This window comes from Siniperca chuatsi, linkage group LG3 (genome assembly GCF_020085105.1).
Source record: "Siniperca chuatsi isolate FFG_IHB_CAS linkage group LG3, ASM2008510v1, whole genome shotgun sequence".
Taxonomy (NCBI): Eukaryota; Metazoa; Chordata; class Actinopteri; order Centrarchiformes; family Sinipercidae; genus Siniperca; species Siniperca chuatsi.
In genome coordinates, this window is record NC_058044.1 from 32,030,109 (window position 1) to 32,042,175 (window position 12,067).

The 12,067-nt window shown below is 42.7% G+C and overlaps 1 protein-coding gene across 5 annotated transcripts in view; it reads left to right on the forward strand.

The window, feature by feature from the left end:
* Positions 1–10,992, forward strand: part of LOC122873255 (dual specificity testis-specific protein kinase 2-like) — a 29,174-nt gene extending 18,182 nt beyond the window's left edge. For 4 of the 5 annotated variants that reach the window (XM_044189720.1, XM_044189724.1, XM_044189726.1 and 1 more), the window contains 7 exons: positions 349–495; positions 2,126–2,208; positions 3,530–3,620; positions 5,716–5,799; positions 6,123–6,209; positions 6,371–6,464; positions 7,334–10,992. In XM_044189720.1, coding sequence (XP_044045655.1) covers positions 349–495; positions 2,126–2,208; positions 3,530–3,620; positions 5,716–5,799; positions 6,123–6,209; positions 6,371–6,464; positions 7,334–8,580 — 1,833 coding nt within the window. In that variant the 3' untranslated portion in view covers positions 8,581–10,992. The remainder of the gene's footprint in view (positions 1–348; positions 496–2,125; positions 2,209–3,529; positions 3,621–5,715; positions 5,800–6,122; positions 6,210–6,370; positions 6,465–7,333) is intronic. The other variant, XM_044189725.1, reaches the window with a different exon arrangement.
* The last annotated feature ends 1,075 nt before the right edge of the window (positions 10,993–12,067 follow it).

Here is a 12,067-nt window from a genome sequence, read left to right on the forward strand (position 1 = left end):
CACCAGCCAAAAAAATACTGTGTAAAAACAGATACCTCCACCTTTCGTTTTGTCTGAGAGTTCTGTGTTGATCTATGTTCAGTATGAGATGAGAAATGTGGGAAATAAATCCACTGGAGTTGTTCCCCTGATGTTCATGAGCTCTTCTCTGATGAGAGAGCCCCGGGCACTACAGCAGAACATTGAATTTACAAACAAAACAAGACAACACCGTGCGCACCAACACACCGAGGCAGCCATCCGCGGCACCATCTTGAATAATATACAGAGAACGGGTATTAACATCTGGTGATCCTGCCTTCTCTTGTTGTTCGCTCTCTCTTTTGTCCTCCCTCTCTCTCTCTGTAGTATATAAACGGAGGAAACCTGGAGCAGCTGTTGGACAGTGATCTGTACCTGTCGTGGGGCGTCAGGATCGGTCTGTCTCTGGATATTGCCCGAGGGCTACAGTACCTGCACAGCAAGGGCATATTTCACAGAGACCTCACCTCCAAGGTACAGCAGAGGGGAATAAGATGCGTAGTATGGATCATGAGGGCTACATCAGCTATATTGATTAGGTGTGGGTATCTCACGATTTGATTCTAATTCGTGGTGTCACGGTTTGATTCAGAATTGATTGTCGATTCAAAACTGATTCTTGATTCAATAAATAGAGAGAGGGGCACTACACCAGTGCACTGTGTGCCAAACCATTGACTCGTGTCCTTTGTCCACTGACAGTTAGGCTAACTGGTCTTGATGAAGATCTCTCTCTGACAAACAGAAGAAAAGCAGAGAAGTGTGTAATGATACGCAGTGTTTTTATTTAAAAAACTATTAATTTGGAAACATCTTACAGTCGTCTGCCTGTCTGAGAACAGTGACATGAAAGTGTAATTTACTGACAAACATCACTGGTTAAATGTTTTTTGTTAAAACAAAAGTTGGTCTATGTGCTCAGGAGTATGGGAGGGGGAAAAGGCGAGCGCTCCGCTGTATTGTTAATAATGTGTTGGTTAGCCGGCTCGTTCGGTGCTCCGCTAAAGTTAGTCTCTGGGTGATGGGTATTAAGTATTCACAAAATACTTCACCTACCTCTTGCAAAGCTAATTATGAAGTTAAAGGATACACATTTGAAGATGAACTACATGATAACGCTAGCATTTGTGCGCTGTACACTGTTCGGGTGCTGCACTGTGCCCTCGCAGTTGAGCTCCACCTTTTTCATTCCATCAACATAATGTTATCAGCTAACGCAAAATTTTGGGCATTTGTTAATGGATTCAGAATCATGGAAGATAAGAATCGCCATTCTTGTGTGAATCGATTTTGTTTCTCCCACGCCTAACGTTGATCATTTTTAACTCACAAGTCTTAAAGTCTGGTGGCTTCTGCAGACATCTGCAAATCACACTAATGGTTACTAATACAGCATTGGCTTTTGTTTGAGATTTAACTATTAAATGTTAAGTAAGGTGCATAAACTAAAACTGTTCATTTACCCGTTCATTCAACTGTTCAAACATTAAGTATTTACAGAAACTAACTTTACATGGAGTCAATACACTTCATAGATTTACGCCATGATGCGGAAGTTCCACAGTAAAGTATAGAGGGAAAGGTTTCCTGTTGCTAGGAGATGTGTCAATCTTTCATCCTATCGCCTGTTAACACGAATAGGAAAACAAATTACTGACATGAGACATGTCATTTCCCATGATATTTGAAAGGGCTAAGTACAAGCTGGATTATTCACAGGCCACCACTCAGCCCCCTCATATACTGTACATAGTACTGCTGTTACTTTCAAAACTTGCGTTGTTTTAAGGAAGGCCCTCTAAAGCTCCACCCAGACATTTCCTCCACTTCACGTAGAACAGGCGAAATGTAGAGAAGTAATGGAACACAATCGAAATACTTGAGCTGTTTCAACTCATGTAGTCTGAAACTTACAGAAATGTACAGCTAACAATTGTAGCCTAAACAACAGTTGAGAACAGAGAGCTCATGTTACCTGCATGGCTAGACTAGAGGTCAGTGAGAAAATTATTCTTGTACTTTGAAGTGGTTTGTAAATTTGAATTGGCACATTGCCACCAATAGTTGTTTGTATATCTGACCTCCTGATTGTTTTCCTGTGCAGAACTGTCTGGTTCGCTGTGATAACAGCATGTTCACTGCTGTGGTGGGAGACTTCGGCCTGGCAGAGAAGATCCCTGACTACAGGTCAGTGGGGTGAAATTTAGAATCTTGAAGCGTTTTCCTCTGCTGTAGTCTTATAACAAACCCTTCATGAAAGAATTCAATTCAGTAAAATTTTATTTATATAGCGCCAATTCATAACAGAAGTTATGTCATTGCACTTTTCCTACAGAGCAGGTCTAGACCGAACTCTTTATAATATTATTTACAGAGACCCAACAAATCCCACCATGAGCAAGCATTTGGCGACAGTGGCAAGGAAAAACGTCCTTTTAAGAGGCAGAAACCTTGGACAGAACCAGACTCAATGGTGGGCGGCCATCCGCCGCTGCCGTGTTAGGTTTTGACTAAGGGATGGTTCAGGACTTACCTGAGCCAGCCCTAACTATAAGCTTTATCAAAAAGGACAGTCTTAAGCCTACTCTTAAATGTGGAGATGGTGACTGGCTCCCGAACCCAAACTAGGACCTGATTCCACAGGAGAGGAGCTTGATAGAGCTCCTAGTTCTTGTCAGTACACGTGCCGCAGCATTCTGGATCAACTGGAGAGTCTTAAGGGACTTATTGGGGCAGCCTGATAATAAGGCATTGCATTTATACAGCTTAGAAGTAACATATGCATGGACTAGTTTTTTGTATAGAGCAAGAAAGTCTGATGTCATTCTTAGCTAGAATGATAAAAGAAAGAAAAATAAAAGATAAAAAATAAATAGAAAATATTGTCTGTGAGCCTTACAGTATGTGTAACCACAGCTGGCAGACACTGTGTAATAGATGAGTAATTGTTAATTATTTGTCAATAGATCATGTCTAACTCAAATATTAAGAGGCAGAGGTTAAAGCGTTATGAGCTGATAGCTGATTGATTCTAACACTGAGGGGGGCAAGTGAAACACTTACTAATACCAGTAGAAATCTGTTTCTCTAATAAGAGGTTATGTATGATTGGGGTCAGAGGTCAGTGCTTAACCCATCTCGGCCTGTGTTTTGTGCATTGTATGTCGATGAATTACCTCTTGTGCAGAAGCAGGTTTTTATCCCACACTGGAGATTAATACATTCTTTCATTTATTTTTTAAATTATTCCTTAATTTATGAAGTAATTATTGGCACAGAGGTGTTTCTAATATTTAGTTCCCTGTGCATGTAAAAGGGCATGAAAAAAAAAGATCCAATACAACAACAAGTCATTAAATAAAAGCACAGTGTGAACAAAACTGAACATTACAAGCTCAACAAAGTGTACAGTGGGGTCTGGGGACTATTTTTAGATCATAAAGTGCATTGTAAAATATCATTAAAATCATAGCACTAGCTAAGTGTAGTGACTCTAGTTTCTTTGCAGTGATGGTGTGGGGAAGCAGCCTCTGGCCATCGTGGGCTCCCCCTACTGGATGGCCCCTGAAGTTCTGAGAGGAGAGCTGTACGACGAGAAGGTAAACCTGCTTTGTCTTTGGTTTCTGCGCAGCTCATGCAAACACCTACTGGAGTTCTGTACAGTATTAATGCAACACTATGTAACTTTTGAAAGAAGAAGTAACACGTTCTTCCTCTTACAAATAAAAAGCTGAATTCTAAGCAATAAAACACAGCAGTATCTCTCTAACATAAATCAAGAACTAAACACACAGTACTTCACCAGGAAAACCATTTCACTCGCTCTCAGGTTGCCTCATGATCATGTCATTAAAGCAATTGACTCAAGAGAATCTTGGGAAATAAAGAAAAATTGTTCAGCAAAAATGACATAATCTCACTTTAAAGTTAATACGTACCTGTAGACATGATGAGGTAAACAAAAGACAAGAAAACCATCATCTTATAAACAGAGACACTGTCAGTCTTTCACATACGGTATGTTTACTATGGAAAGTTAGTCCGTTATTTTACACTTTACCCACAAACTTAAAGTTCTGTTCAAAAACTACCACAGAGAATGCAAAAAGTATGGTTGTCCTACATCAGCCTGCGTTAGTTGCAAAGAAGTGGTGTTTGAATGCATCCCAGTTGTATGAATATGTATGGATTATTTCTGGTTGATGCAGGACAGTGGTTTGGAAGATAATGTATTCATTAGTATCAATCATAGAAATATCAGTTATGGAGAGCAGAGCAGTTTGATTTGATGGAAGTTTGGATAGTAGTCATCAAAAATATAACCTTTACTTTCTGATGTACAGGAAGAAGAAATAAAGAAATTGGGTTCCTAAAAGGAAAACCTTGTTTACATTTTTCCTTTTCTTTTGTCTCAACAAAGTTTGTTGGGTTTTAACACTGACTGAGCTTTGGTGAGATTTTGGGATTTGGAGGAGTTAAACAGAGGCTGCAGTGTACTTTTGATTAAGGAGTCCTAAGAATGACCAGATATAAAACCACCATAACAACTCTGAAATAAAGGTCTAAATGAGAGGGGTTTTTTCAAAATCACAAGATCAGTGAGGAATGGGGACTGTAGTGTGGTAACGGCAGGGCGGGGGGGAATTTCGGCTCAAGCTGAACTGCAACTGGTACAGGCTCTATGGCACAGGAAAATGGTGTGATTAGTTAATAGAGCTTCAATGTGTTTATTTTCAGTCACACTTGTTTATCAAAAAAAAAAAAAAAAAAAAAAAAATATGAGAGCCCACCTAGGCAGGTCCTGGTCTGCAGAATGAAGGGTGTTACCTTCCAGCAGCTGGATGCCTTAGGCAGGTTGGCCGTATCCTGGCTAGTGGCTCCTGTCAGTTGCTGGAGCTCCTTCCTTCAAAATCTACAGACATTGCTCCACAAGATGGTCGGTAGTTTATTGTGCACATAAAATCTTCTGAGGGCTAATCCTGTCCACAGCCAGTCTTAAAAATCATTCTTCCATTTAAAATCAGTTGTAGTAAAAAGAAGAAACCAGGCTTTGCAGTTTAAAAAGAACACAGGGTCTTTCTTTCCTTTCCACCCGGGGGCGCTCCAGCTACACAATTGTCTTGGCCAGCTCTCACCAACGGACAGTCCGGTGATCCTCTCTGCTCGGCGTTGGGAAGACTCTCTGCACGCCCACTTTGCTCTGCTGCCTTTATAGGGACAACCACCCAGCCACTCGCACCAATGAGATCGTTTTGATAGATTCAAATACCTAACACCTGTGCAGGGGAGGCACCCTTCACTCCACATTCTTACGTGGGGATGATTTTTATGCTACACGCACTTCACACTGGGATCCTGATTAAACTTTTTTTTTTTAAAGGTGAAAACATGCACAAAGCAAAACGTGAAAAACAGCAAACACAAAGCCAATTAGTAGTGCAGGCACTGATCATTCCCACTGAACATCTTCATAACAATATGAAGGCAATATTGGGCACTAAAACAAAATCAGGGAGATTTTCACAGAGTATTGACACAAATACCGGCAGCTTTAACCCAGAACCTGGTACCAGACCTCTACTACCCATAAGGTTGCAGTTTACTACTGTGTGAAATCTAGTTTGAGCCCCAACCTGTGTGTGCATGATCACAGCTAAAGCCCAGGACAGAAGTGACTTCCTCTGCTCTGCTCAGGTGGATGTGTTTGCGTACGGCATCATCCTGTGTGAGATCATCGCCCGGATTGAAGCTGATCCTGACTTCTTACCCAGGACAGAGGTAGGCGTCTGCAAAGGGGGGGGGGGCAACTAGTTACGGTTTGTTGAGCCAGATAAAACTAGTCTTCAGTCTGCAGTGAGAGGACCTGAAGAGTTCATCACTGAAGGGGTCTATGCCTGTGTGTGTAACCTTCATTTGTAGCCTCTATGTAACCATAGAGGCTACAAATAACGTTTGTTAAAACAGTAGCATTATTTTTAATACTTGATATGCAGTCACACAGCAACAAGACATGAAGGAATCACTATAGTACACTGAGTCACTGAAACGTGGGTGTGTGGGTGTGTGTGTGTGTGTGTGTGTGTGTGTGTGTGTGTGTGTAGGACTTTGGTCTGGACGTGGATGCTTTTGAGAACATGGTTGGGGATTGTCCACCTGCATTCTTTAGCCTCGCTGTCACCTGCTGTAATGTAAGTACACACAGACTCTCATTTGTCATAACCATTCATGGACTATCTGAGCCAGTGTGTCTTTGTTGACAGCATGTCTCTGACAAAGTTTTATTGATCTTAAGATACTCAGTCATTAACGTCATTGTACACGTGGAACTTTTTCCTTGTGTTGTTTTCAGATGAGTGCAGAGAGGCGTCCCTCGTTCTCTGACATTGTCCTGACATTGGAGGGCATGGAGAGAGAAGAAGAGAGAGAGAGTTCCGTTTCACTCGGTAAAAGGATCAAATTAATGATTTTTTTTTAAATGCATTCATTAAATGTATGGTTTTTTTTTTTAGGTTTTTTTTTTACAGCACTGTCGGTATGGTTGCTCACACAAGGCTAGGTGATCTTTTTCCTGAATACTCTGATCTGTCCCCCATCATTGATCTAAATTTTCAGCATAGTGTAGTGCTGGAGGAGGAATGGGAGGGAAATGCATCATAGATATAAAATAGCATAGATGGCCAACATTCTGATTAGCCAGAGGGTGTGCATTATTTCTGAATAACTGTGCAGCTGTGATGTAGCCACTGATAACATTGGACTGATGTGGATTGATGTTTTGCTCCTTTAACCCCACTGGAGGAGCAGTGGCAAGGACGTCTCCCTGCAGCTGCCCTACTTTTATTTTTTATTTTTTTGCAATTCATTTATTTATTTATTTTAAGTATTGACAGTACTAAAACAAAGACACCTTCTTCTCCAAACCTCATTAACAGTACCACAGAATTAATACCATACAGCCTGTGATTAAAACTGCTAAGAGAATATGATGAAAAAGAGGATGAAACAGATCTGGATAGTTTGGTGTTTTTTCCACCTCAAAGCGTACTTTTAAAGGGAATTGTTATTCTACTAATAATAGTACCATATAATACCAAGAACACCATATAGGAATTTTAAAATCATGGGAAAACCTTCAACCCTAATGAGTCCATACCGCCAGTTTGATCGTGCAATCCAACAAACACTGCTGGCAGTGTGTGTTACACATTCCCGGTTACATTTGTATTTTCTACCTCTTTTGGTCTGTCACATTATCTGACTCTTGTTCATTTTCCACCGCCCTCACGTCTATCTCCCTCCCTCCCTTGCTCAGAGCCAGTTGCGGTAGACGTCAGCCCGTATCGCCGCTGCAGCTCTCCTTGTCACCCCGGTGACCGCAGCCAGCAACGGCAAGGCTTAGCGAGGAGCCAGTCGGACATGTTACCCCCGGCAACCCTGACCCCTCCTCTCCTCGGGACCCCTGCGCGGGTTAACCCCTTCTCTCTCAGACAAGACCTGAACGGGGGGCGGTGTAAACTCTTAGACACGCCCAGCAAGTCCGTCATCTCCCTGACCTTCACCCTCCCTGCACTTCGCGACCCGTGTGCCTCCCCCCACCTTCTCAGAGGGATGCTGGGGACACGAGCACCGCCGAGGAGATGCCAGTCGCTCCCCTGTACCCCAGAGCTCAGCCGGACTGTAGCCTTGCTAAGAGACACGGAGGGGAAGGAGGCAGAAAAGGACGAGGACATCAGAGTGGCGGCGATTCAAGGAGGGACTTGGGGGGATGTGGAGGGTGACATGAGGAAGAAGACAGGGGTGTCACAAAAGCTACATGAAGGGCTGCAGGTAGAGCATATGGAGATAACTGAGAAGAGAGAGCTGTTAAACGAGGAGGATGGAATGGGAAAGGATTTGGGTCTTCCTGTGGAGCTGGAGATGGTGTCTCTGGAGCGGTTAGTGGAGGAGGAGGAAGAGGAGGAGGAGGAGAGTGTGTGTCTAACAGAACCCATGGACTGTACCAAGTCTCCAGAGCCAGCAGAGGGAGTCTTGGACTCTACACCTGGAAGACCCCTGCTCACCTTCACGTCCTCCTCCTCCTTACAGACCAATGGTCGGCGACTTCCCATCTCCAACGGGCCGCCCTCCTTGCCTTCTTTGCCACGACTGGACAACAACAACGGCTCAGTCCTTGTGATTGGCCAGCAAGTGCAGTGGGGTGAAGGAGGGCGGGCTAATGGTTACAGCGGAGCCCATGTCCTGTCCTCTGACCCTAGTGGTACCTCTGAGCAGGATGAGGTAATTTCCTGTCCGGGCTGTTGTCTGGTGGGTCTGAGTTTCCCCTCAGTGTGCCTCCGTGATTCAGCTGCCGTGCCTGCCCCCCGACGAAGGGCTTCGTTACCACGGCAGCGGCCCTACCGGAACCTCAACAGTACCATAACTGGTGGCAGTGCTTCCTCATCAACAACCTCCGCCACAGCAACCAAGGCTCTACTATGTCGCAGCACAAATGGACTAGTAGTGGCTGGGCCCTCTGTGCCATGTGAGCCTGGCCGGTCCCTGCCGGAGGCCCAGACATAAGCCCGCTCAGAGGAGATTTGGTTTTGAACTTGTGACATGCACCAGCACTAAATGTCAGCAGAGAAACGTAGCAACACTAAATGTTGCTAGGCTAATGCTGAGAACCCATTACTGACCCCAGCATTCTGTGCAGTTACAGCAAACAGTAGTAGTTGGTGATTAGAGCGCCAGCTGGTGGGCTGGAGGATTAAACACAACAAATCACTGTGACAGTGAAGAACGTGGTGGTGACTACAGCTGAACCAGACAGGGTTCAAACAAAGTGGGCTGAGCAGGGCTATAAACCGAACACTGAACAGTCAGGGTCAACAACACATTACTGCCGCTGGAATGGTGCTGATCCAAACAGAGCAGCTATTCTGATTAACATGCACGTCCCATCTCCACTGAACCAAATCAAACTGAACTCAGTCTGCACTCAACTGTGCTGGTTGCAGTATATGAGGCTGTCGTGGCTGATTTAACAAACGAGTTCAAGTGTACTTCCTGTTTATTACAACCTGGGTCTTATTTTCGTGGTGATGGCTGAAATTTCTATTGGTAATAATAACACTGTGCTCACCATGTATCTGTGAACACGGTGACATGATTAAAAAGAAGTCAGATATGGCAAGCATGTGGTAACCCACAGGTTAGTCAAGCTGATTGGGAAGACAAAAAGACGATGGACTATAAAATAATGACCCAAACTCTCCACTGTAAACATCCAGCACAGTTTACAGACAGACTTCCTGCTTCAATTTTGACCCTCTTTACTACACTCAGTTTTTCTGTGCAAAGAGGGATTATGATGATTATGATTTTTTTTGGGTGCACTCACTTTTGGTTTTGCCTCAGAATAAAGTGGTGGTCTGACTGCTCGTGTGTCTTGCCCTGTCAGATTTCATTGTATTGTAGTGATGTCACCGTGTTCTCAGCGATTACTTCAGTAAGTGTAATGTTATCATAACGGATATAAATGATGGCCAAAACTACCCAGATTATAATAAACCAGGATTATCCTTTCATCTGTACAGTACTTTTTGGTAACGGTGGTGGAAGAAGAACATTTTGTAATTCACTTTCATTCATTTTGACAGTGTTGGCATTAACTCTGCAGGCTCACTACTGATGGAAACTGGGGGTGGGTGATATGGCCAAAATCTTCTAACACGGTATACTGTATGTAATTTTATATCACTGTAACAGTATATATAACGATACAGTAATTGTTCTGTAAATTCAATTAAGAAATGGTTTAAAATAACCGTACTTCATCACATTTGATTATTTTCTTCTATTATTTGGAACTTCCATACAAACAAAAACGACTCCTCCTGCTCTGCATTTACAATTTCACTCTCCTCCTCCATGTTTTCTTGTCAGTCTCCTCTTCTGCAGCGGTTGGCAAACCAGCTTAGAGCCACCATCACCAACTGTCGCTCTCACCTCAAGTGAGAACGTGGTAAGCAGTCCTGCTGCTCGAATCACACTACCTTGTGAGGCAGCTGGATTTGCGAGATCACGATATCACGCAAGGATCCAGCCCTGATTCGCTACATAGCCTGCCCCGAATACATAGCAGAGACACTAAGGGATAGCTCCCGCAGTGGAAACGGTATTGCCAGATCTTTACCGGTGGACACATTTCTACCGTTGCACGGTATATACCGTCATATCACCCAACCTTAATGGAAACACTGCTGCACTGCACTGTTAAGCCCAGGTTCTACATGGAGTGAACAGAAAATGACAGATGTGAATGGGGTTTACCTCTGCCAGCACAGTGTGGCTGCAGGTACACAACCATGTGTGAAAACACTGTTTTTGATTCTGTTTGGTTAACAGTAGCTACATGGGGAATATTTATAAAATGAATAAAGATGATTTACTTCCTACATTTTTTTTATAGCAGTTGACCTGTGTGTGCGTGCGTGCTTGAGATCTGTTGCTGTGGGGGACTTAAAGGAAGAAGCTCTTCCTGGGCTTGTCATGTAAAGTCTTCATTTTTGCACTTTGCAGTAAGACACCAGGCTTTTAATAGATGGTGCTTTATTTAAATCTGTGCTACCTGTGTTTTATGTGTGTGTGCTTCTTGCCCAACAAACTGCACAGCTTTCATCCTTTGACTATCTATTCCCCCTCACATGTATCTCGTGTGTGTCCATGTACATTTTCATTACACTGTTGTAACTTAAAAAGTGGCATGTGAAGCAGGTATGAATATTTATTGTACAGATCATTCCACACACTGTGTGTGTATGTGCTTTTGAGCGAAAGGTAAATTGATGGATACTCAGGATAAAAAGATATCCAGTCATTTCTGATGTTAAACCCAGGTTCTCGCTTTAGTTCTGTTTTTGTTCTGTTCTTCTATACAGCTAGAAACCTGCTTGCAATAATCTGGTAATAAACAAATATGGTTATGCAAAACCTTCTGTGCTGTGTACCCTTTTTTTAACATTTACTAAATAGTTGAAAGTGAAATAGTACCAACAGGGAGATGATGGGAGGTGGGGCATTTTCTAGTTCTTGTCAGTACACGTACCACAGCATTCTGGATCAACTGGAGAATCTTAAGTGACTTTCAGGCAGCCAGATAATAAGGAATTGCAGTAGTCCAGCCTAGAAGTAACAAATACATGCACTAATTTTTTGGCATCATTTTGAGACAGGATGTGCCTGATTTTTGCAATGTTACGTAGGTGAAAAAAGGCAGTCCTTGACGTTTGTTTCATGTGGGAGTTAAAGGACATATCCTGATCAAAGATAACTCCGAGGTTCCTTACGGTGGTGCTGGAGGCCAGGGCAATGCCACCTAGAGTAACTATATCTTTAGATAATGTGTCTCTGAGGTGTTTGGGGCGAAGTACAATAACTTCAGTTTTGTCAGAGTTTAACATCAGAAAGTTGCAGGTCATACAGGTCTTTATGTCCTTAAGGTATGCTTGAAGTTTAGTTAACTGGTTAGTTTCATCTGGCTTGATTGATAGATATAATTGGGTATCATCTGCATAGCAATGAAAGTTTATGGAGTGTTTCCTAATAATATTGCCTGGAGGAAGCATATATAAGGTGAATAGAATAGCACAGAACCTTGTGGAACTCCGTGACTAACTTTGGCGTGCACGGAGGACTCACCGTTAACATGTACAAACTGAGATCGATAGATAGGATTTAAACCAGCTTAATGCGGTTCCTTTAATGCCAATTACATGTTCCAGCCTCTGTAATAGGATGTGATGGTCAATGGTGTCGAACGCAGCACTAAGATCTAACAAGACAAGTAATATAATAATAATAAAACTTTATATATAGAGCACTTATCAAAACAAAGTACAAAGTGCTTCACAACAAGAGAAATAAAATTCCACAAGAAATAAAACACATAATATACACAAAAGCAATAAAATAAACAGCCAGTTCAGGTAAAATCAGGATATGCTTTCAGATAAAAATGTGTTTTGAGAAGAGACTTAATCGAAGACACTGACTCAGACAACCTAAT